Raw genomic sequence first — 26,904 nt, 5'->3', positions numbered from 1 at the left:
TCATGTGTGCGACGGGGACGTGCATCGTGTCTTATTGTCTGTGTGTGCACACATGGTTGTGCTTCTGTTTCAAAAAATATCTCAAAATAAATTTGTGTGTGTAGATATGATCATTTAGGCACATGCAAAAGACGTTGCGTGCAAATACGTAGCTCGTTTATGTGTTATTATGTGCGCAGACATGCGGCGCAGGTGCCGCAAAGCAGGAGCAATATTTCATGTCATGTAGCAAAAGTAAGAAAAATGCATTTACTAACCAAAGCTTACAAGGTGAAGCCATCCAAGATTTTAAACTGAAACCTAAACCTGACCTGAAGCCAGTGCAGTGGAGTGATATGAGGCTGAGTTAATCGACTTACAGCAGCATCTTCGGGCAGACTGAAGGTGATTAAAAGATGCTTTAGACAGATGAGAAAAGCTGAACGAATATCTCTAGTTCACAACCCTGAGTTTAGCAATATTTCTCAAAAGACAAAAAAATCTCTGAAAGTATTTAGTTAAAATAGTTTCTTCAAATTCATGCAAATTTCTTTTCACTGCAATAGACTATGTGCACGTTAGCATATGCTACTTCCGGTGCGGAAACTCCTGTGGGGAGCTTTGTTTCCGGTGTCCTGTTCGCGCCTTGTTTACGGTCCAAAACAAGTTACGCAAATGAATGAATCAAGCGGCGATTTACATTTCTATAGATGTCTTGAACATTTACCCAATATATCTGTAAATGATGTTCATCGACTTGTTGATATTTTTCCCCGGCGCCTCAGAGCAAAAGAGAAAAGGGATTCAAATGTTATATTTCTCAGCTGTCCCTCGTTTATCGCGGGTGTTATGTTCAAAAAATGACCAGCGATAGGTGAAATCAAGTAGCCAATTTTATTTTTTGACGGTGCAAAACGTTTTGTCGACATACAGTACTGCACTTCAGAGTCACACTGCTAGCGATCGATGCAGCGATTCTGTACTGTACAGGAGAGACGGAGGAGATCGTCTGCAGCGATCAGGACGCAGGACACAATGTGACGTAAAAAAAATAAGCACGCAAATTTGCATTAAAAAATCCGAGAAACAGCGAGGTGAAAGGTGAACCGCGTTATAGCGAGGGACCGCTGTAATTTTGAAGGTAAGTCACAACATAGTACCCTCATAAATACTAATGTATAGAAACCGTTACCATTCATTTTTTGTGTGGCTTTTTTCACGGTTTGTTAACATGCTGTGTAGGTGTGTACTTGACTAGCTGATATCGACATAACGGGGAAACATCTGGTTTGACTATTCTTCACCTGTAGTTTGAATGCTGAACATTTGCCTGTTTAAATCATAAGACCAGTCACTATACAGAGATGCTTCTGAATGTGGACGATGTGTCTTCTGCTGCAGTGATGCAGTTCTGCTTGCGTTGAGTGATGTAAACAACTGATCGATCTAAACTCTTTAAACATCAAAGTTGATCATTAGATTTTTTATGACACAACAGTGGTGAGTGTTCCCACCTTCTGCTCTTTGTAACTTAACGCGATCTTTCCGTTTTCGAGTTTTGGACATGATTTTGGAGGATATCTTCGCCGTAGCGATTGACCGCAAAGTAAAGCTACCGGAAATGTACAACCCTACATCCGGTCTCAAACCAGGAAGTTAGCATTTTCTCGTGCACAGGGTCTATTTTGAGATCTTGGTTTCTTTTACAGACCACGTAGACGAATGACGGTGCAACAACGACTGAACTGGGTCTTTAACCTTGCAAGAGAGGGTATATTGAGTGTACTGCATGCATATGAGCTGAACAGTTATGTGATGTGTAATTGTTTCTTTAAGGAGGACACTGTCTGCTGCACTACCTGTTAAGAGTGACCGTCTTCCTGTGATCACAAGTAGAAGGAGTGAAATACTCACTTTCACCCAATAAGACTGAAAGAAAGAAGACCTCCCCAAGCATTATCATAAAGTTTTTATTGATTCATAAGAGAAAAAAACCTCTCCTGCACACTCCCTGGTGTATATTTCTGAATAACAGATTCAGAATTAATAAACCTTAAAGCTGGTAAAACAACAGTGAAACCTCCACTGAGATTCACGATTAAGAAATCAAGACAAATACGATTATATTACTGCCATCAGGATTATTGAATCATGTTGATAAGACAACTCTTTCTAAACAAAAGCAGTGATGGCTCCTTAAAAAAAGTAGAACTAGAGAAGAAAATGGGGCTGTAATGAGAACGCTGGCTCATATTCAGCTCTGTGTGAGGCTCCGGGTTGGTCACGCCGGTCGCTGCCAGTTTCCATTACCTAGTGCAGAGTCCGAACCCGCTCCACTTGGGCTCAGAGTGCTCTGTTTGCACGAATGATCTTGGCACGCTAATGTCTCGAACACCTCACTCAACAAACACTGTGTCAAGGGAGCGGCCACAGAGTAACGTGTGTAATGGGGAGTTAGGATCACTTTGTTCATTGGCAAGGAAAACACGTCTTGTTTTCTCCAATCTTCCCTCGACCTTTATTGCTACCTCTGCCTCTTTTATTTTTTTCATGCATACAAACAACACAAAAAATGATTGATTCATTTTTTTGGACCAAATATTATCTAAAGATGGTGCTCATTCCTGATTTATTGCTGATCAGCCTTCTCCAACTGAAACCATTTTAATGAGAGGCATAAAAAATGTCTCCAGCTCACTTCATCAAAAAATACACTTTTTATGAGATATTTTAGTTGTTGTGTGCTTTTGTTTGCTTTGCTTGGCACAACACTGTTACCAGTACTCTGCAACCTGAAAAGTAGATTTTAGTCGCACTCAAACTGAATACTCAGGTAATCAATTTTGGGTAACACTTAACTTTTCAGATAATGATATTAAAAATAATATGACATAAATGTGACAATTAAATGCTCAGGCTAACAGAAGTACTGTTTACAGTTAGGTCCATATATATTTGGACACTGACACAAGTTTTGTTTTTCACCTGTTCAGTGAAACAGATTCCTGTTATAGTTATATAATAAACATGGACATAATGTGTAGACTCTCAGCTTTCATTTGAGGGTATCTACATTCAACTTGAATGACGGATTTAGGAGTTTCAGCTCCTTAACACGTGCCGCACTCTTTTTAAAGAGACCAAGAGACCACCTGACTCATGGGCAGGTGTGGGCAATTACTCCTTTATGTCATTATCAATTAAGCAGATAAAAGCCCTGGAGTTAATTTGAAGTGTGGTGCTTGCATTTTTAATATTTTGCTGTGAACAGACAACATGCAGTCAAAGGAGCTCTTCATGCAGATGAAACAAGCCATCCTTAAACTGTGAAAACAGAAAAAAAAAAAATCGATCTACAATATTAGGTGTGGCAAAATCTGCAGTTTGAGAAAGAAAGAAAGCAGAAAGCAGTGGTAGACTCAGCAATGCAAAAAGACCTGGGCATCCACAGAAGACAACAGTGGTGGATGATCGCAGAATCATTTCCATAGTGATGAGAAACCCCTTCACAACAGCCAACCAAGTTAACAACACTCTCCAGGAGGTAGACGTATCCATATCCAAGTCTACCGTAAAGAGAAGACTGCATGAAAGTAAATACAAAGGGTTCAAGGTGCAAGCCATTCATAAGCCTAAAGAATAGAAAGGCTAGATTGGACAAACAAACAAACAAACAAACAAACAAAAAAACCCTGAAAAATCTTTTTTAAAAAGCCAGCACAGTTCTGGAAAAACATTTTGGACAGATGAAACCAAGATCAACCTCCACCAGAACGATGACAAGAAAAAAGTATGGAGAAGTCGTGGAACAGCTCATGATCCAAAGCATGCCACATCATCTGTAAAACACGGTGGAGGCAGTGCGATGGCTTGAGCATGCATGGCTGCAGGTGGCGCTGGGACACTAGTGTTTACTGATGATGTGACACAGGACAGAAGCAGCCGAGTGAACTCTGAGGTGTTCAGAGACATACTGTCTGCTCAAATGCAGTCAAACTGATTGGGCGGCGTTTCATAATACAGACGGACAACGACCCAAAACATGCAGCCGTAGAAACCCAGGAGTTTATTAAAGCAAAGAAGTTGAATATTATTGAACGGCCAAGTGAGTCACCTGATCTTAACCCAACTGAGCATGCATTTCACTTGTCGAAGACTAAACTTTGGACAGAAAGGCCCACAAACAAACAGCAACGGAAAGCTGCCGCAGTAGAGGCCTGTCAGAGTAATGAAAAGGAGCAAACTCAGCATCTGGTGAAGTCCATGAGTTCAAGACTTCAGGCTGTCATTGCCAGCAAAGAGTTTTCAACCAAGTATTGGAGATGAACATTTTATTTTCACTTATTTGATTTGTCCAAATACTTTTGAGCCCTTGAAAGGAAGGGATTGTGTCAAAAAATGCTGTAGTTGCTCACATTTTTATGCAATCTTTTTGTTTAATACACTGAGTTAAAGATGAGATTCTGCACATTTGTTTAATTTACAATTCAATGTGGTAATGTACAGAAACAAAATTATTATTGTATAGTGGGGGCTAAATATAGTTATATCAGTGAAAGAAAAGCTTTGAAAATCTCTTCTTTTTGGTAATATCAGTAATGATGTTGCATTGGTTACCATAGTTAATCTAGTCAGAAAAGACTGGAAAAGTATAGAATGTATCAAAGAGGGTTGGCTCTGTATTGTGGGACACAACTATAACTACATATCTGTTGTTGTTGTTTTTTTCTTTAAAATATGTAGTGCAATATTAAACGTCATTCCTGCTCTCAGTTTCATGTATACTTGAGGAAATTAAACCAAGATTCGTTAAAAGATCAACAGATCTGAGGTGCCGGTAGGTTTTTGACTTTATTTTGTACTTGGTGGGAAGAGAGTTTGTTTGAAATCTGAATATATTTGTCAGAAGTGTGCTAACATGTTATTGTTCTGCAAATTTTGTGAAACAGATAAGTAGATCTTGGAACTTTTGTGTGACAAAGAAACCCCCGAGGGATAGATGAAACAGAAAACCAGCGAGAAGAAAAAGCCAAATACCAAAAAGATCTTTCTTTTCTAACTTTCTGTATCTCAGCTTCTCCATGTTTCTTACTTCTAACTCTTTCTTTGATCCCATGTCTTTTGAGTAGACACACACACGCAATGCACGGGTCCAGTGTGTATTGCGTGTGCGTGAGCGAGTGCCGTGCATGCCTGCTCTGTAAGGCCAGTTGAACAACAAGATATCCCCCAGGAATCTCCAAACATGGCATCATGAATTTTTCAACACCGACATTCGCCATCTGCACCTCGACCAACACACACATGCACAAGCGTGCACACACGAGCACACACATCCCGATCCAGCATTCCTCGCACGCATACGTGCATCTGCTCTCTTTCAGTCCATCTCACCTCTCTCTCTTCCTCTGTGTGTTTTTGAACACTCTGCATCTGGTCGGAAGAACCCCTGCCAGTACATTTCACACTTACATAATGTATCCTACTGTCAGAATCTTTAAGAAGAGACGGAGAGAGGTGAGAGAGGAAGGAACAAAAAGAAGGAAAGAGAACAGAGCAACGGGGAGAGGTATTGATATTCCTGTTTGATTAGTATTATCGATAATGCAACAAACCATTTTTCCAGTCCAATGAGGCACGATGCAGAATTCGAGGCAGAGCTGAGAGTTGGACGAGGGAAAGCTTTGATATGCAGGATGTATATGGAGCAGCATGCCGAGATGGAAAACAAAACACAGCGATTGTGTTGTACTGCTGGATAAATGACCAACTATCACAAAGTAAAGAGCTGCATGACTTTATTTTCCTGGTGTCAGTGGAAATGATCAAGAAAAGAAAAATGCAGAGGCACAAATGAAATACGTTCTGCTGGAAGCGTTAGCTCGGCGGGGAACTGTTTTTGTGTCCTTGACTTTGAAATGACATACGTGCCTTTATTAAACCTTTTTTTTTTAAGTTAATCTATTATGTGTGTTTGTTCAAGTGTTTGTTTCAGACTGTGCAAGTGTATATAATCAGTCTACATTCAAGCTAGCACCTCTGTGAAGCCGTACTTTGGCTCAGCTGTGAATGTCGTCGGCATGCTAACATGGTGATGGTGTTGAAATGGTTCCAATGCTGCGTTTGATATATTAAAAGCCCCATTAGCTAATCGCCACAAAACATAAAGGCAACAGGAATGCTATTTGTTTGGAGAGTAACCATTAAAAAAAAAACCCTAAAAAAACGAAGTACTGAATGAATTAAAGCTGTAACGGGAACTTGAGAGCTCATTTCATGGCTATCCACCAAATAGCTGTGAATATGTAGAGCAGTTTCTCTCCAAACCACAAATGTCAGCTCTTGACGAGAAGTCAAGGGATCACCACAGGCGGAGGGCTTCATCTCTGGGGACCTCAAGTATGAAAATTCAGTGACGATCCACCCACAGCGGCTTTTTCAGTCTGGACGAAACTGGCTGAGAGAGCTGACAGAGCAGTGCTGCCATCCATAGAGCCACGCTGCCAGCTTGGCTAAAAAAGTAAGAGTAAATATTGCTATATGCATTCAGGAGAGACACAAGCAGGTCTGAGTGCGAGATGATGACAATAATGGTGGAAGGGGAGAAGGTATTTTGTTTGCTGGAGTCTGCCTCAGTCCAAATTAGTCACAGAATTGGCTCACGCAAAGCAGTCTGATCCCAGGACAGTCTACTACAGCCTGGAGGGTGTGGACACGCATGCCACACATGCACACACACAAACTGAGTTGTGCAAACACATCTGCATAGGTAACAGCTCTCGTGGCACAAACACAAGCGTTCTCACCGGGTGTCCAGTTTGTAGTCCACGTGTTTCTGAACAATCAAACATTTTTTGTAATTTTTCCTCTGTGCATCACCACAGACAAAATCCTCTGAATGCTTTGCCTTGTTTCCTGTGAATGAAGCGAGGACTTTCAGCTTTAATTCAAGTGATTTAACAAAAAAAATTAGTATTCACTTTTTACAGGAACCATTTTCTACACAGTCCCCCATTTTTCAGATGCTCATGGGTAACTGGAAAAACTAATATGATTATGATGATATAAGGGTGTTTTGTAAAGATTAGACGAAAATCATTTGAAGTCTCAAACCCACAAACATCACTAGATGTTTGTGGGTTTGAGACCACAATGTATGTGGCTACAATGTAGCTGCCATCACCAGTGTGTGAATGTGTGTGTGAATGGGTGGATGACTGGATATGTAAAGCGCTTTGGGGTCCTTAGGGACTAGTAGAGCGCTATACAAATACAGGCCATTTACCATTTAGATCCTCTGCTGGGCCACCTTCAGTTGCTGCTTATTTGTGGGTCTTTCTGCTTCGGTTTTATCTTCAGTAACTGAACATCTGCTGGTTCAGGTGACCGACTTTGCCACTGAAGAATATCCCGTTTCTTTACCTTGAGAAACTCTGGAGTTGCTTTTGCACTGTGAGCGAATGAGCAGCGATTATAGACCTGCTCGCTTCAGAATTCATCTGAATAGAATAGATAATCTCCAATAAATTAAAGCTGAAAGTATGTGTACAGTATGCACATGCATACATACCAGTTATGCATACTATATCATCATATTTTGGGAAAAAACATGCTGCAAACACATTACAGCTTATCAGATGTGGAGATAGCTGATACAAACCTTTTACTACACTTATTGCATCCACCTGTGGTGAGTGTGCGTCAGTGGCCTGACGTGACCAATCACACACACGAACAATATAGAAACAGGTCGTAGAAATGTCATGACTCCCCCTTCTTCTGAGATGCACAGGTGGAAAGCACGGAGTCCCCTCTCCTTTTATGTCCTTTCACGTCCCCAGATGCTGATCCCCATCGTCTGGATATTTGCCGCGTTTCCTGCTGAGCTGACCTTCAGGTGAACAGTCCATTAAGAGACATAAGGACTTCTGAGTAAATGAAAAATTAACCAGACAAACTAAGGATAGCATTAAGTCTTGTTTGGAGGAACTGCATTGTATTGTACCACTGACCTCTAAGGCCTGTTGCATTCACTGTAGGACCACACCCAGTTTTACTGCTACGTGTTGGTGATGATCAGCTGAAGTCACCACAAGATTATCTCCTGGCTGCATCTTTTTTTTTTTTTCCCTTTCTGTTTTTGAAGCAAACTTGTCACAGTAAGATTTCCTGAACCAGACAAGTTTAATGTTCCTGGGGAATTATGCCGATGTTTGAGAACTTTGAACCTCTGAATTCAATGCCAGTGTGCAGTGCAGGGTACAGGAAGCGGTGCATCCAGCTTTCATGCAAAAAAAACCAAAGTTTGCCTCCTGTTACAGGCGGGCAAAACGTTTGATCTGAACATCCGTGTACTGGAGATATTATTAGAGAAAGACACAGCACTCAAGGAATTCTGCAACAGCAAAGATGATGGTAGAAATAATCTGATCTGACTGGCGATTCCATACACGCTGTCTTCATGCCTAGCTGACTATTGAATTTGAAGCTAATTTAGACAGTTCTTCAAAACAACTTCCTAAAAAAGTGGGCAAAGTGGTTTTGTTTCATTTAAGATCTAATGTGCCGGAATGCAAATCTTGCCCCATAGAGATGCACACATGCACATCACACAGAAGTGACACAGTTCTTTCCTGCAGCAAGGAGCAGGAAATAAGTTGGACGAAGATAATTATGGCACAGAGTGTTGCTGCACATATTCCACACAACCAGCCAGGAAGTCACACTGATCTTGCAGAAACATACACAGTCACACCCAAACACGTCAATACACGCACAAGCACGCACTCACACACATGCACAGATCCTTTCACAGTATAGCCCAATGTTTGCACTACCAGGTCAGGAGATCACATGTGTTTGCAGGCACTCAGGGGCCTGTAACCCACCGCAGGTATATGTACATGGCAGTTTTATTCGCACTGTGTGTCTGTGTGTGTGTGTGTGTAGGGGTCTGCTAGTAACGCATGTCGGCACATTCCCCTGTTTGTGTGTGCCAGTGTGTGAATAGGCGTCTATTTATCCGGCATCAACCACACCAGAGCTTCTCCAGACTCCCACATCACAGGGATAGGGTTTCTCCTTGTGCCGTTTCCTATTACTGAATAGATTAGTCAGTGCAGATCTGCAGATCGCTTCCCTGACTGACAGCTGTGTGTGTGTGTGTATGAAATCATTTAAACAAAACAGAAAACATCAGAATTGAATAGAAGATTCGAAGAAACGAACTCTAAGTCAATCAGTTAACTTTTTTTTTTTTTACCGCTGCGTCTCATAGTTGACATCAGCAAGTAAAGTCTACTTACTCCTGATCTTGATCCTCCACCATGTCCTTGGCAACAATTAGGTTCAGTCTGCAACTGAAACATCTGATAGACCCGACCCGAATACCTTGAAGTTTGATTAGAAAAACAGTAAAGTTTCACAGTCATAAAAGCAGAATAAGGACCAGCAAAAAAAGCAAAGAAATGAATTAAATAGAACGCACTTTAAATCTTACTAAAACTAACTAATATTACTAAAACTACTGAAAAGATACATGCACAAGCTTTTTAAATGAGGCTCTGCAGCCACAGTTCGAAGTTTTTCTTCTTCCTCTTCGCCTCCTGCCTGACACCTCCAACTTTGTCCAGTATTTGTGAGTTTGATAAATCAGTAATTCTAAAATGGACATCGGTGTGGACGTCTTTGTATATGTTTATATGCGCCTTTAAACCCTGAATCGAATAGAAGACTGATGGACAACAAAAGAACTTTCATCAAAGCTACAAAGGAGTTTGATTTCCATTTCACTTCTAATAATCTGAAACAGCAATGATAAATGTCATGGTTATGGTGCTTGACATTTCTAAAGAGCAAGCGATTGTTTCCAGACAAACAATGTGGGTATAAACCTACTGCAGAAGACGCAGAGATGCCAGTTGCTCTATTGACGTCCTACAGCAGGTGACGCAGCCACACGTGCGCTCCGAGCCAAAGACAAGGATTCGCATTCAAAGAAAATGTACTGCGGTGTGGAGTGCACTTCCCTCTAAACATCACTGTCTTTGGTGACCTCTTGGTTCTCCAGCATCCGTGTTCCCTTTAATGAGTAGGTACAGACAGACCCTTTTACTGCATTTCACTGCCACACATTGACAGTTTCCTCTGTAGCCTGTCCATAAAGCTTTATGCAGCCTTCCACACACCTAAAGACAAGACAGCGAGTACAATGGCACTCAGCAGCTTTTTATTTTTACCCTGCAGTGCAGAGTTGTAAAATGTGGTCCGTGAAGGGAGTCATCATGCCGGAGCGTGTTTTGTTGAGACACACCAAATTTGCACAGTATCGCTCTGGAGGTGCACGCAAGAGCTCAGTGTGTGTGTGTGTGTGTGTCTGCACGCATGCACTGCATACAACGACGTATAGAACGTGCCACAAACAGCAGTAACTACGGAACTAGAAAATCATGTGTGTGTGTGTGAGTTTATACACTATGTGTGTGCGAGTTGCATCTTTAAAGATATAGAAATTATTTTACACAAAAAGCAAGACAGAAAGAGCTGGGAAAACACATCGGGCATGAAAGCCAGACGCTGCAGGTTGTTTGTCATATCCGACTCGTTTTATGTGTTTAGGTTAGGGTTGTTCCACATGAATGTTTACTTATTTTAATTTTTAAGTGTTTGAAGTGGAATAAAGGAGCAAGAAAAAAAAGGCTTTAATTTCGTGCTGGACTTAACTGCATGTGAGGTGTGTGTGTGTGTGTGTGTGTGTGTGTGTGTGTGTGTGTGTGTGTGTGTGTGTGTGTGTGTACAGTATCCTGTGTGAGAGACCGTGTGTGTGTGCAGTAGAAATAGCGGGATTGAAATTAACGGCAGAATTTACTGAGCATTTATGTAGCGTGACTGACAGGGTGCGTGTGTGTTTGTGCGCGCGCGCAGAATAATTGGAACTTCAATGCCCACAATCCCCACAGACTCGTCGGCTACCCCCCTCCCCGCCGCCGCCGCCGCCACCACCGCCCACACCCATTCAATGGCCAAGCTGCACCACGATTGGCCCGCTCTCCTCATGACATCAGGACCCAACGTGGGGTTCCCTGAAGGCAATTGGTTAAAACAGGGAGAGCCTCCCTCCAATCAGAACGCGGAGAGAGCCCCCAGTCAGAGCTGAGCTTTTAAGGTGGAACCGAAGTGTTGGGGTGTGAGGGATGTGGGGGGCGGTCCTTTTCTACAGTCTAAATTGAGACGTGTTAGCATGAAACTCGAGTTTCCCTCACCTTTACGGCGTGTTGTTACCTAACTAATAGGTGATCTTATTTGAATGTAAGTGTATTCAGTGTATTCAGCCACTGGACATTTTTAGTTCAGGCGTCGTGTAAAAATGCCGCCACTGCTAATTTGTCGATATTTTAACTGTCATTAGGTACCATAGTTAAGTTTTGGTTGCTAACTCTATGACAGGTTTTTGTCTCATTGTGTAGTGTTAGGTTGTAGTACTGGTTATTTTCCATTATAGACCATGAGAGGACCATGTTTATCCCATGATAAACATGAGCCTGATCTCGCTCTGCTAGAAATGATTACCACACATATAAACAGTGTATAAATCATCTGTTGCTGCTATTTAGGGCTTTGGAAGCTGAGATCATAGTGTCATTGTTGTATCTCATCATGTGACTTTTTGCATCAGTCTGAAGGCGCTGACTCAAAGGCAAAGGTCAGTCAGAACACACTCCTACGCATGCGTTTGATATCCATAGAGAAACTGTGGGTTGTCCAGGGTTTCACCAGTCCAGCATTTCAAATTGGCAAAAGTATTTCTTTCTTGTGATTTTCTGTGTTAGAAGACATTCAGTTAAGGCTCTAACATGAGATGAGTAGGCTCTCTGTGTATCCCAGATAATATCAGTTGTTGTACACTAACAGATTATGCCTCTATGAATGTCACTGATGGACCTGCTGGACTTGGTACTGTGATGTGACTTGGTCCTTTTGGGCTAGTGCACCCTCATAAACCAGTTTAGCCCATATAGCGTTGCGTTAAAATCAGGTCGGCACTATAAATGCTTTGAACCGATCTGTACTGATGTCTGCATCTGTCTGTGTGTTTGCATGCTTACCTATCTGTCTCTCTTAAACCCAATGTGAGGAGTCGGGGGAGTAATTACCTGCATAATCCATTCTAGAAAATTAGATAATGCTGATTAGTACAATGGGCTACATGGGGAATAGTGGTGGGCATCACTGAATGACAGTATGTGTGTGTCTGTGTGAAAGAGAACGCTAAGAAAAAAGCTATTTAGAAAGAGGAGAGAGGGAAATCAGAGGGAAAATGTGTTTCCTCACTAAATGATAGCTTAAGCAGACTTAAAAGTTTTTTTATTTTGTTTTATGCTTCCCTCTCTCAGAAGTTTCCTCAGGTGACCTGTCCACCTCTAGTCCTGCTCGGATTAATTGTTTGGATGTGAATAATCCGGATGCGTAGATTTGATGAAGAAGGTGATGCGCTTCTTTCTTAACCTTTGGGCTGCTGTTGCTTGATTGCACTCATGATTTCCATTATGTCTCAAACTCTGCTCGATGCTTCAAGTGTAAATTTATGGAGAATGAACTGAGAGAGTAAGGACAATTTCAAACACTGAAAATATAAGAGCTTCTGCAAGTTCTCTGTCCATTCATCCATTTTCTTAACCAGTTATTCAATTCAGGGTTGTGAAGGTGTGGAGCCTACCCAGACTTTTAAAAGACAAGAGGCAGGGCACACGCTGGACAAGTCGCCACTTCATCACTGAGCTAACGCAGAGAGACGGACAACTGTTCACACTCACATTCACACTTATGGCCAATTTAGACAAGCAAGCTAACAGGCATGTCTTTGGGCTGTGGGAGGGAAAACATGCAAACTCCACACAGATCTTTGGTTCATGTTACAGCTTAAATTTTGTATTATTTCCCATTGGTTAGTTAGCAATAGTAAGCAGAAAGGGGTCACTTTCAGAGTAGAAGTCATCCAGTATTATAGTGGGTAGAAATGCTTTTTAAAAATCTGGGCTTTTATTTTGAAAGGCATATGTATTGCGATATAACAGACATGAGACCACTAACCATAAGACATTAACTTGTCGGCTATTTTGGACATGTGACAGTCATGGCGGGAGTCAGTCAGTCGCACAGGCCTAGAGACTGGTCGTGAGGGGAAAAAGGAGTATGGCTGCGAATGGTTGCTGGCAGTCACTGGAAAAATGGTTGGTAAAGCTCCAGTCACACAGGCCGGTTACACCCCCCCATTTTTCTCTAGTGATCCACCTGTTGCTCTAGAAGGGGAACACATAGGCAAAAACCTCGTTGTTTGCTTGTATGCTAGTCACAGACTAGTCTGCAAACACTGTCCAGCTTTTCTCTGAGCTGTTAGCTGTAAAGAGCAACGCACAACAGAAATGGGGACTGTTTGCCTTGAAATTAAAAGTTGGGCTTTTTGATACATTGATAGTACATTTCATGGTACTTATGGAGTATATGCAGACAAACATGAAAAACTACAGACAACCATGGCAATCACTAGCAGGATTTGAGTGCAGCACATTCTTTGCAACCACTTTTTCCAACTAAAGCCAGCAACCGCCAGGAACCACTGCTAACCAATCGGGGGAATAGACATTTACACCATTTAACCCTATAGAAATTAAAACAAATTTCATTAGAGTAATAAAGTGGCACTAGCGTTTCGAATAGCTAGCTAAACATAACAACAGTACTTAATCTACCCATGTTTTTTTTCCCTAACCCGTATTTGGGGGGCATCCTTGTGTTTTTGCCCCCGACCATTATTCTGTCCTTTAAATGACTGCTGGATAATATGTAGGAAACATATTTTATCACTTTTAAATTTAAAGAGTTGACATCAAATTATTTCCCTTTTTTTGGTGAAACAAAACACGAAGAGTTAAGATGAATGAAAGACAGAACATATGAAATGGATCCTATTTCTTCTTTTTTGTTGATTAGAAATCAGTTACCTTCCAAAATGATCTGAAATCAATTCCAGTAAGACAGCTAACAACTGAAATAATTCATTTATCATAACAACAGATTGGTGTGTAACATCAAGGCTCATCACTCCCCACAAATATGCTTTATATTAAATTAGGGAGTGACGAGTACAATCCCCCTGGAGCTCAGAGGTGGATGCTGGGGGTGAAGGAGGGGTTTTAAACAGCAGGCGGTGAAGTCAGATGGGCGTTTTGTTGGGCGAGACGGTAAATTTTGCAGCTTAAATAGATAAATATCCAAATTCGGATGGTGTGTTTGTAATATGACGTAAGGTGGCAGGGAAGTAAGTGTGCATGATGAATTGCAGCTTGCCTGAACTAGCTTGCAGGCTTCTCACCATTAATCAACAGATTGCAATTAACAGCAGAAATGTCTGGCCTCATCACCACCACAGCTGCCCGTCATAAATGTATAGTCTGCTGAAATTAACTGTAGAGCCTGGCTTAGTTTCAGTCAAATGACAAATCAAACATTTGAACAAATGTAGAACAATGCATTTCAGAGCGCACTGACAGCAGATTACTCCAGGATCTATAGTGTGTGGTAATAGGCTGTATTGGATAATAGGATGTCTGTATGTGGCCTTAATTGAAGCTCTGGAGCTGCCCTCTGGCTAACCCACTAGTTATCCAATGCAGTTTCTGTCTTACTGGAAACCCTCCACGGATGCCAAGACCGACTGTCCGATTCTACAGCGCCGGATTAATGGCTGTTTGATCAAGTTCAAAGGCAGAGCTGCTCTGGATAAACTCATTATAAACTGCGCCAAAAGACGGCTTGGCCACACTGTCGTACTGTACGTGGAAAGGCTTTAAATACCAGGTCTTAGTTGGTCCAGGTCCATTCTGGGCAGTCCTGTAAATAACAGGTGCGCTGGAGCCAAGAGTCAAAAGTAGGCAGGGAGACATTTTTATCTTGCTCTAGCTTGGATATTTCTGGTGCGTTACGCTGGTAATCCTCCAGTTACTCGACGTGTTGATTTAGATGGCGTCTTTGGCGGGAAGTGGACGTAACTGTAGCGTTCCTGCTCGGAAGTTTTGACAAATGTGGCCATAATTATCCATTTTAATTCAGAAGTCTCTGCAGGTGGCACGTCTAGTTGTTTATTCCAGCTGAGTGTTCTCGTTAAGGTGCAAGTTCTGACAAATAGTCTGTTTTTTAAACTAAATCTTAATGCCAACGTGTTTTTTTTAAATAATATACTGTGAGTTTCTGTTCACCTTAAGAAACCCATGGAGAAACAATAGATCAGAATTCAGAACCACCAAAAACAGTTCTGAGCAGATTATTTTTAAAAAGGGGCGTATGTGTTGTGTTTAGAGTTTTAGGCCCGTTGTAGAACATGATAAGGCTCTTGCTGTCTGCACCTTTAGTGTGGTAGCCCTGGAAAACTTTATCATTATGAAGTGTACGCCAAGCCCTGTGAATAGCCTCGAACTATGCGCATCAAGTGGCATCCTTCTTCCAGGTGAACCAGAAAGCAATATGAGACACCTCACTGGGTTGTATCCTTGTATCCCAGCCCGTGCTTTCATATTTAATCATTACTGCAAACACGCTCACAGCCTTTAGACATAAACGTGATAACTTTACCGTTACAGTGCGTACTTCCGTGGCACTCTTCTGTGTTAGAGAGGCTGTAGGAGCAAATGTATGCGGTCTGAACTCCTGGATGCAGTGCTTCTCAGGCCTTTGAGGTGTGAGGAGTCACATTGGTAGCAATCTTCAGCGCAGCCTGAGTGTGTTTACACCTGGATTTGTGCGCGAATAGGTGTGATTGGATTGCTGTCGCATCGTCCATGCCGCATTTTAATGCGAGGTGCAAACTGCCTAATAAACTTATCACTGTAATTGTTGTGTGTGGTTGGTGCTGCACATCGAGTTTGTCCGCATAGCTGTCGAGCGTTTTGTGTGTTTGAATCTCGATTCATATCAGTTTGAGCCCGACTCTTTGTGCATGACTGATTGCTTTGTGTGTCTGACCACAATTGAAAAGAGATCCATCTCTCGCCTCTCTCTCTTGCTGCCCCTCTGTGTGCGACTGGGTGTCTCTATCTACTCAGTTCCACCTTAAGAGGAGCTTTAGCAGGCTGTCGTGTTTGTGTTGAAGCCAACAGGCACAATATATTACAGTCTAGGGCTTGCTGCTGAAAAGCCCGCTGGATCCTCCACTGACCTGCTGTTCTTTCCTGCTTTCCTCTTGCATTTTTTTTCCACATTTAGATTAAAAACAAAGCTCTCACTCTCTCTCTCACACACACTCTCACTCCCGTCCCCTCCTCCTTCTCCTCCTCCTCCTTTTTCTTCTTCTTCTTCTTCTTCTTCTTCTTATCCTCCTTCTTTTCTGCGGCAGCAGTCAAGGCAGAGGCTTCAGTGTGTCACAGAGAGGGCGAAGAGGAGGAAAAAGCAGAGAAGAAGACTATTTGATCGAGCTGAGTGTTTGTTTACGTTTGTGTGTTTCGCCATTGGACGGCTGGGTGAAGGGGCAGGAGGAGAAGAGGGGCGAAGAGTAGGAGAAGTGGAAGAGGGGAGCTTGTCTGGATGAAATTCTCTGTGTCATGTCACTACGTGTGGACCCTGACTGATCACAGGGTGAGGAGAAGGCTGAGAGACGCTAAGGAGGAGAAACTGAGACTTTCACTGTGGAAAGGACAAGAGAGGAGGAGGAGGTAAAGTCCGCTGCTCCGTTTTGTCATGATATTATCGGATGAAGGAATTGACAGACTTCTTCTTCAGTTGTGCGTCAAGAGGAATATGCAGTAAAAGATAAATATATCTATACATATATAGGGAGAGAGCGCGCGAGAAAAAGCAAAGAAGAACAGAAGAGTAAAGACTGCTGCGTTCAACCCTGCCAAGGAGCAGGAACTGGACTTATTGACTGGTGAGAGTGTGCGGGGGTTTGTGTGTGCGTGTGTGTGGCTGTGTAACCGGTGGAGGGCAGAGGAGTGGAGGGCCAGGGGACTAACCTGGCCATCAAACGGACTGGCAGCCTCTCCTCTCCTGGGATCATGTACCCTCAGGGCAGGCATCCGGTATGTACCTCCTTATGTCTTTTTTACCTGTCTGTCTCTGTCTCCCTTTTTATGTCTCCGATTGCATTGTCACTTTTTTTTTTCTTCAGTATGTCTCTTATCTTGCGTCTTTCTGATTTCTTTTTTCTTTTTTTAATTTCCTGGTGGTCTTTCCTTACGTCCCTCCTCTTCTCAACTCTCACCTTGTTTATGTGTCTGTGTCCTTCTGTCTGTCTTTTTCTGTCCCTCCTCCTTAGTTTTACTGTAACATGAGGAGTGAGACGTGATGGGAGGGGAGGGGGATGTTTGGGCTAAGAGATTCCCTGTTATGCACACACACACACACACACACACACACACACACACACACCCCTCTGTCATCTGCAACCAGGTGCCTTTGAGATCTTGTTGATAATTGGCAATGTAGGTGGCACATAACTGAATCTGCACCTTTCAGTGTGTGTGTGTGTGTGTGTGTGTGTGTGTGTGTGTGTGAGAATAGATCTGGCTGCATTAATGTGTGTGTGAAAGACCATCAGCTGTCTATTTGCTCATTTCTGTTGTTAAGCAAACACACACAGATGCCCAGACACACACACACACACACACACACACACACACACACACACACACACACAGACACACACATAGACATAGGCCATTTAATTTATAGTTAAATTCTACTTAATTCATTTCCATTACAACTACGAAAGGTCGTGAGTGCACAAGTACTTCCCCTTAATACCTCTTTAAAATCCCTCCTTCAGTTTCACCCTCCACCACCAGTAAGAATTCGCCGTTAATTTACCTGCCGGGGTAAAATAAAGGTTAAATACGTAGACTAAAAAGCACAGAAGGATGAATGACAGCTTAGGCTCAGTTTGGCTTAGGCCATTCGTTTCACAAGGGCCCTGGTCTGGTTGCTATAATCAGATTTGGTTGTCAGTCTCTTTGTATCTGCTACAAATGGGTCAGTGGCCACTTTGCCTCACAGTCAGCCAGCAAGCCAACCACTCAGTCAGTCAGCCAGCCATCCAACCAGCCAGCCAGCTATCACACAGAATTATGAATGACATTTCCACAAGAGGAAGGCATGAGGAATCAATTATACGTACAGAGAGAATGCTAATAAGGCAGCAGCGGGAAAAGAAGGGAGAAAAAGACACTGGAAGAAACAGAGGAGTAAATACAAATGGAGAAAGTGAAAGATGTAAGAGCCAAGAAGGAGGAGGGGGGGCAAAAAAGGCTAGAAAGAATTCTTTAAAAAGGCACGGCTGGGGGTGGAAAGAGAAATGAAAATGAATGAGAGATGCGAAAGAAGAATAGAGCGCGAACATTCCTCTGTTCTCTCCTTTAGAGACGAATCAGAAAGCTTCCTGCTGCGATGCTCTGCCTTTCTGATAAAGTTCAATGCCAGATTGAGCCAACTCCAACCGATCAATAGTCTCCATCTCGCTCTTTCTGTCTCTCTCCCGTCTTTCTCCTCCTCTCTCGCTTCTTCCTCTGCGGCCCTCCTCTGCCAGAGGAACTTTATTTCTGGTGTTGCTGTGAAATGTGATCTGTGGAGAGGTGCGAGGGTGCAAAGAACGGTTACGTGTGTGCGCGCATGTGTGTGGTTGTCTGAGTTTTCATGCGCTTGTGTTTGTAGACACTGTGTGAGTGTGCTCATATGAATATACACATGTGCTCAGTTCAGACTTACTTATAATTTGTACTCTTAGCTTTTTAGCAGTCCGTCAGCTTTTCCACATGCAGGAATGCTAAATATTATTATTTTTCCCTGTTTTCATACTAGTTTGTTGTTTAGATACTTGAATTGTGCCTATGTGAATGGGAAAAGGTTGTAATAGGTATAAATATATACTCCCTTCAATAACATCAAGCAGGTTTCTAGGAATGAGCTTACATTTAAAAAGTGTGTTTCTAGTTTAGAGGCAGATTTCCCTTTTTTTCAGTCAAACATTAGTTTCCATTCATTTAAAAGAGGCTTGAAAGTTGCACGAGTCAGATCATCTCTGACAGTAATTGCTGTATTGCCTTAATTGTTTGTGGTAAAGAAACACTTCTGTGTTGCTGTCTTTTTACACGGATCCCCATCAAACATTCTCCTCAAAAACTAGTCGACTGCATCAAACAGCTGATGAGTGTCACTGGTAAATGCAATCAGAAGACAAACTGTAAGGAATGTGAAAGTAAAGTACGAGCTGTGTGTGTTTTTGATCACACCACAACAGTTTACGAAATCTGTGTGAAACCTGCGTTACCAAGAGCTGATAATGTAACTTTGAATGGTTTCATGTCACGACCAAGTTAGGTTATGAAGTATAACTTATTTGAAAGTTTGTCTGAAGATGTCTTCAATATACTTGATTTCTTCATCTAAAGTGGTGGTTAAGTCATGATTGATGATGTGATTTTTCCTCTTCAGTCTGACATGTCGGTTTAATTCCCAACAGGCTGCCTTGAATGTGACATGCTCCGACCCATGCCTATTTGGAAGTGATGTCTTCAGATTAATGGATAAAACGAGGATGCAAGGCTTGAACTGCATCATTACTGTTGTTGTCATTTTAATTGTTTTTGGAAAAGTCAGACTTTGTTCTGGTTCTCTGGTGGGAAAGGGTTAAAAACTGAGGGTTGATTTGCCAGGCGAGCAGAGCTGTAATTGGTTCCACTGGATTTTTGTGGCAAGCGTTATCAGAACTGTGTGTACAATTTTGTGTGTGTGTGTGTGTGTGTGTGTGTGTGTGTGTGTGAGAGAGAGGGGGGGGGGGTTGTGCGAGGTGTGTTTCTGTTTAATGTGTGTTTTGCAGCGCGTGTGCTTTTTCTTTTAGGTGTCTATTTCCTTTTAGTGCTTTGCGAGTGTGCGCATATTTGTATTAGCTGTGTGTGAGTGTGTGTCGCCTTGTTTGTTGACTTAGATGTGTGTTTCTCAGTGTGCATTTCTCCAGTGTAAGGTTCAGTGCTGTCTTACGTGCGTTTGTGTGTAACCATATGCATGTGCTTGGCTGTAATGCTGTTAGTTTTTATTTATCAGTTAAATGCTCAAGAACCCCTCGTTCTTCCTGTTTATTTATTTTTATGGTTCACGTTTGTTTACTTGCTGCACATGGAATTTGGGACCAATCAGACAGCTCTATGCCAGTATTGCAGGGTGGATATGAACCCCCAAACTTTTGCATGTGTGTGTGCTTGATTTGGAAGTGGAAGTGCAAAAGGAGAGCCGTGGCGGTGTGTGTGGATGTGTGTGTATGTGCCAACAACAGTAACAATAAATATTGTCCCAGTTCGACCTCGACTGCTGCTGTGAATGTACAAGGCCTTGATTGGCTGCCACACCCCAGTGAGCCAGGGGGAGGGAAAGAAGGGGCGAAAGGGAGAGATTTCCAGTTTATTTTCACGGTTAACAGAGATGTCAGGGACTCCTAGCTTGTAGAGGGGATCATGATTAGACTCAAACTGAAATATACACGCGTACTTATCTTCTACGTCATTATATACAGTGTATTTCACAGCCACACAAACTCTCTGCACGTTTCTTTAAAGGTGCAGAATCTACACATTTTGGCTGTGTGTTCACCTTAAGCTGCTTCCCTGTGTGTGTGCTACAAATTCTTCCTTGGATCCCACATTTGCGAAGACTCTAGTGTGGAGGACAGAAGCATATGCAATTAGAAGAGAAAGAGCAAAGCATGGTCGAGCCAGGAAGAGAAAGGTGTTGAATTTTCCACAATTGTAATAATAAAAGGTTGCAAAAAAAATACTGGAGATATTTAACCACATCTATCATGATGTTACAGTTATTAAATTGTTCAATATTTGCCTTTCAATGAGTTTCCAGACAAGTAAAGGGGAAAATGTTTGTTGCAGAACTTAAAATGTACAGTCATCTCTGTGCATGTATGAAATGAGCTTGCTTCTCCTGTGGCCATGAACAGACTGACAAACTAATTGCAATAGACGGCCACAGAAAGTACGTATGACTCAGTAATGAGGCGAGAGACGCCGAAGTGTTTCTGTGCAACTTAAACTCGTTTGATGAGTGTGTGTCAGACTAGTTGAGATGACTTCATTGCGTTGGCAGTAATTAAGTAATTGTTAGTTTGTTCTGCAGACATACAAATATGCAGCGTTTGCTTTCACATGCACACACTGGCCCTGCCATTTCTTCTTCTTCTTTTTTGCCAGCTGTGTTGGGTAGTTTGTTTTTTTCCAAACATTTGTGGCTGTAATGACATCTACGTATGGTAAACAGCACAGAGGATTGCTGTAACCTCCCACAGATGACATTCTCGCCTCCTCCCGAGACATTGTCCTTGTGTTGTTTACATTTAATTTCATTCAGCATTTCAGAGGCAACCTTCTAAATGGCAAAAAGTCAAGCAACAACAATACAGCTGCAGTGAGACGACCCGCAGGATAAGCAAAAAGTCAAACAACTAACCAAGCAGCTACTCCTGATCAGCCATCAGCAGCCACCCAGATTAAGGCTCCTCTCTGATTAAAAACAGGCCTTTTTTCATCCTCAAATCCTGCGTTCTGTGTTCTTTTCTTTGCCATTAAAAGAAATGATCAGAGCGAGGCTTGGATCGAGTCCAGAGACTCATTTAGCTGCCAATCTTTCCCTTATTTGTAATCCACCTCTGGCTTAACGGCTGACTGGTGAGCTGCAGCTTTAACTGGCTTGCTTTCTGACTGACTGGTAACTAGTGGACTGACGGGCTGATTCAATGTCTATTTCACTTTCGGGCTACTGGAACACTGACTGACATTGATTAGATCTTATTGATACAAGCAGCGCATTTGATTTAGCTTGCAGTTGTGTTTTGTTAAGTTTTTTTTAATTGATCCTCCTCTCGATTGCTGAAAAAATATTTTTTTTGGTCTTTATTAGCATCCACCCAGCTGGGTTATTATCTCAGAGTGAGCTGAAGCTTTACTACAATGAAATTGAAATAATTATTGTACCACGTCAGGGTTTTTCCTCGCTCAGAATGTGCCTCCGGGGAGCGACTGTGCACTTGAGCGCAATTGGTCTGTGTATAATTCTGGGACAAAGTCTTTGTTACCTGAGTTAACAGAAGTTTATAGAGTTTAAAAGAAATAAGCTTGACTATATCAAACTGTCCAAATTTTTAGTACTGATGATTTTTCATATGGAAGACCAAAATATCCCAGATAGATGAAAGGAATTTCAAGCTTGAAGAATGCAATTCTGATGCATTAGATGATTTTTGTGCCGGTTCTCAGCCGGAAACAGTCTTGATTCAAATTCTTACCGACTGTAGCTGTTTCTGAACCTCATGGAGGAGTATGTGAAAATCCAAATGTCCTACTCAGTCAGACCCCGGCATTAAACAGCCTAATCCAAAGGCTGTGTAATGACCAATTGCGCTGATTTGTGCCATTGTGAAAATGCTGCGGTTAAAAATCTGCACGCTCCTTTCAGGCGCTTTCTTCGACTAAACCACACTGAGAGTCTCCAGTAGGGGGAATGCATCTGAAGTGGATTTTCTCCTGCTGTGTGATACGTGTGAGACAAAACCGCTTCAGACAATGTCCCAACCCGTTTTCCCTAAACTGTCCGGACTGCATCTCCTTAAGTGTTAGTTTGTTAAGATTTAAGCTTTTAAAGGCTTGAAAAACCAAATAACTGTTAATAGCAAAAGATGTCCCCGAGTTCTCAGCACAAAGAAAGAGCCAGAACCTCTAAACGGGACTGTTGGATGAGTGTTTTTCTCTTAGTAATAAATACTTTTGAGTGGAAATGCAGGGACAGACTTACAAAAATGAAACTCTGAGGGCTTCATAAAAACCTTGCTGATATGTAGGTACGTTACATTACCATCCTTCCCTTAAGCCTCTCTGTTTAGCTTTTCATCCACACACAGCCTAAACCAAGGAGCTGTTCCTGATGTTACTGCTCACTTCAGCAGACACAAATACTCAAGCTCACACATATGCAGGCGTGCGCACAGCACACACACACATATACACACATGCACAAGGGGCACTGACACTCCTCTGCCACACTTGGCATTTCTCATCTATTCGTGTGCCTTTTTTCCTAAATATTTCACCAGCCAATTATTATTTCATGTGCTATCTGAATGTGTCTCTGCTTGTCTCAGACAGACACACAGGGGAAGGGGGGAAAAAAGAGGGAGCAGGAAGGATGAGTAAAGAGCGACAGAAGAGAAGAAGGAGGGAAGAATGAGCCCGAACGGCAAGCGAAAGGGCACGAAAAAGAAAAACAAAAGAGAAAAGTGTTCTGTGGGTGTTTTGGTTGAATGAATGCGTCCATGCATAGGCATGCCTGCTTATACCGTGCGAATACTTATGTGATGGTGGAAAGTGTGCCAGGGGCTAAACAGATAGGTGGAGGAGACAAGCAGACAGAAAGAATCATTTCATTCCCAGACCTGAATCTGTTTCACAGTTGCCTCTCGTGCAGCAGCTATCGGTGCTGGAAGAACAGGCAGCAGCTTGAACAGAAGACAGACAGGCAGAGAGACTGACACAGACGCAGGCTGACCTGATACCTGGCAATTTAAAAAAATAACTGAAAAAGTACAGAAAACAGACGTGAATTGAATAGTTGGAAAAAGTATTCATGCGCAAATTCACAGTCTTTAATACTTTTCCCACAAAAAACGAGTGCCCGTGTGTGTACCGTGACATTGACTAGTGACATTTACTGAATGACAGTTTGTAAAGGCTACATGAGATTTGACGATGCTGAGTTTTTCACCTAAGAAATGATTAAATTAATTAAAACACCAGAGTAATGTGTGTCTTTATTCTGTTTGTAGTATCCACACTCAAATTGATGCTGGCACCAAAGATGGGTGGCGTGATTCACGTCCCGCAGTTGGTTTTTCTTTTATTTTGACTGATATGATGGTGCAAGGTAGTTTGTTTGCGCCTGATGGAAATAAGCAGGCATAGAAACAATGCAGGATTTCAATTATTTAAGAAACTGCTTTGTAAATATTTTATGATATTTCTGAAGAAGCACATTACTGCCACTTGTATCTCTTCAGTCAATGCCCACAGCTCATGGCAGTAGATGAGGATAGGAAAATAGATTGACCAGTAAATCAACAGAGCGCTAAAGCATCCGCATCGTTGCAGATGCCGCAATGATCCTCCTATCAATCTTCCTCTGGATTCTGCCTGGAACTCGTGAAGCAGCAGGTTTCCGGTCCAGATCATGCAAATCCACCAATTTTACTGCGGATTGGAGTTGCTCATTCTAACTCGCTCACCTCCAGAGTGTCCCAGTTCAAGCTGGAGGTCAACATCAACCTTCAGAAAGTCACGACACCAGCCCACCAAAACTTGGCCTCACCTAGAAAATCTGTCAGGGCTGAGGGTCGTTATGTCCTTACAGCCCTTGCAGTCAAACTCCTGACAGGTGGATCAGTTGACAGACAGGTAATAGTTGCGTCCAGCAGGTGGGTCCCTCCCCCGTGCCGTCTCGTGACACGGTAAAATAGGCTTCAACCACCACTCCCCTCCCCTCGCTTCCTACCATATACATAATCCTTCCTAATTCTCTGCTTACCCGTGCCAGCTCGTCCAAATTGTGATTGACTGCTGGTCCACATGGTGCATGTGTGTGTGTGTTTATGCACAAGTGACCTTTATTTCTCTTCCTCTCCCCTCTTCCACCTCCTAGATTAACTGGATCAGTTTTGGGTTTCAGGATCCCCTATGCTGGATGATATGGTGCTCTCTCTGAAATGCACACACGCACACAGACACACACAGTCACACATAAAAACATGGGAGGCGTTAGGCTGTTTTTTGGCTCATCGTGACGCCCTACTGGACCCCTAACAGTCTGGTCTGCCATCTGTCACAATATAGGAGAGAAGGCTCACACATACACTCAAACAACAGTGTTTGTTTGGTGTACATAGAGCATTGCTTGCTGATGCTTCTCTCGCAGAAGTTCAATCTTACTCTTACTGGCTTAAGTGTCCTTGAGTAAGACACTAAGTCTCCTGTTATTACATTTAAGCATGAACTATTTTCATTCCAGCTTCCCATGCTGGTCTCTTCATTCTGACAGAAAGAGCTCAGCGCAAGCGTGGAATATTTCTCCTTTTGCCTCGGGACCTTATAACTTTTTTTTGTTGTATTTTTCATTTCCTTTTTCGTGCATAAGAAGCTTTATCGCTCCAGGCTCTTTGAAACTCATTCAAAAAGGTGCAACTGGCAAATCAAAAGTAAGACATTTTTCGAGTTTTTGTCCAGCAGATGAAAGGATTCAGGTCTCTCTCATTAGCGCGCAGCACAGGACGCCGTGGCGACACCAACGGTTGTGACTCGCAGATCTCTTGTATAATCCCGATCTGTGACTATGGGCTTTATTATGTGACTTAGTGCTGCTGAGCCAGCAGCACTTTGTCTGTGTGCTCATGTGTGCATGGCAGCAGATGGTAGAAGCAGTATTACCACAGGCCGACAGACAGGGTAGAGGGACCGGGCTGTGTTGACTACAGCAAACACAGCATCTCTCTCTCTTTTACCCGGTCGGTCTGAGTCTGTGTCTCTCTCTCCCTATGTCCTCTTCCCCTCGCCTCAGTGTCAGACGGATGAATGGCTGGCTATCTCTCTCAGTCAGCAGCCACACCACTTTTTCATCATCTGTCTCTCTGTTCGTTCTTTCATTCCTCTGGAAGAATGTCAGACTAGTCTATCACACCCTCCATCCCTCAATCCATCCACCCCTCTGTCTGTCAGATGAGTATCTATCTTTCTTCTGACCCCCCCCCCCCCCCCCCCCAGTCAATCCATCCCTCTGTCCCTACCCTCCCTGTGTGAGTTTGTGCGTCGTTTGTGTGGCACTGTGTACTTAAATTGTGAACCTACATGCACAGTGTATGTTTGTTTATGTGTTTTTCAATAAGCTTATGCTGTGTGTGTGTGTGTGTGTGTGTGTGTGTGTGTGTGCCAGATCATGGTCTGCAAGCCCCCCCCCGACACACACACTCCCGCCTCTCCTCCCCCACTGGGTGTCTGTGGTGTGAATCAAGGTCGGTGGGGATCTGTTGGCAGACACCATCATGTATCCCATCTATGCCCTCCCTTATACGCGCGCACACACACACCCTGGGGGTTTGTGTGTATTGCGTCCGTCCACCCATCTAGACGTCCCCACCATGCCTGCCTCAGTTCAGTTAAGCTCGGGCTCAGCTCGGCTCCCCGGATTAATTACTGGGTAACCCACCGCGTCTTTGACCTCCACCGTCGGACTAATTGAAATCTAATTGAATTGTGCTTGTCTAGACTAATGAAGAGCCACCACTGAAACCGCCAATCTTTTAGCCGTGGCTGTTGCCCGATAGCCACCCAACTGCGCCATAGCGACAGCACCAGTCTGCTCATTCTGATTGGATGGATGACTGCACAGAAGGACGCGTGGATAGGTATAGAGACAAACAATAGTTGATTTGGATAACCAAAGCAACCAAAAGAAAGCTATGAAATAAATATGATATCAACAAACTTTAACAAGGGCGTATTAGCCTCTGCTTAATAACCACCGTTAGCCTTTTGCTCCTGCAGTGCAGCCCTGAACTTTTAAAACTTACTTGACAAAGGTGCAAATGTTTGATGCAATCTGACTGGACATTAGCTGGTACCTCCTTGGTACGAAGTCCGTGTGATTTCAGATTGCAGAATGTCAGGACGGAGCTAATTTTCTGGTGCATTTACCACTAGTGTACAGCAGAGCTCACCTAAACCAAACAAAGCAAACGTGTCCGAAATAGGCAGCTATGTGTGATTCTCTCAAAATTGTCCCTAGTGCAAGTGTGATAGTTGTGATACAGGCAGAAAAGATGTTGGCATTGAGTTATGCACCTGT

General features: G+C 42.8%; 1 protein-coding gene across 4 annotated transcripts in view; it reads left to right on the top strand.

The window, feature by feature from the left end:
* The first annotated feature begins 11,207 nt into the window (after positions 1 to 11,207).
* tle2b (TLE family member 2, transcriptional corepressor b) overlaps positions 11,208 to 26,904 on the top strand; it is an 81,695-nt gene continuing 65,998 nt past the window's right edge. For 3 of the 4 annotated variants that reach the window (XM_026160275.1, XM_026160276.1, XM_026160274.1), the window contains exon 1: positions 16,311 to 17,048. In XM_026160275.1, coding sequence (XP_026016060.1) covers positions 17,025 to 17,048 — 24 coding nt within the window. In that variant the 5' untranslated portion in view covers positions 16,311 to 17,024. Of the gene's footprint in view, positions 11,287 to 16,310; positions 17,049 to 26,904 lie in introns of those variants that run through there. The other variant, XM_026160277.1, reaches the window with a different exon arrangement.

This window comes from Astatotilapia calliptera, chromosome 23 (genome assembly GCF_900246225.1).
Source record: "Astatotilapia calliptera chromosome 23, fAstCal1.2, whole genome shotgun sequence".
NCBI lineage: Eukaryota > Metazoa > Chordata > Actinopteri > Cichliformes > Cichlidae > Astatotilapia > Astatotilapia calliptera.
This window is presented reverse-complemented; position numbering and strand designations above follow the sequence as displayed.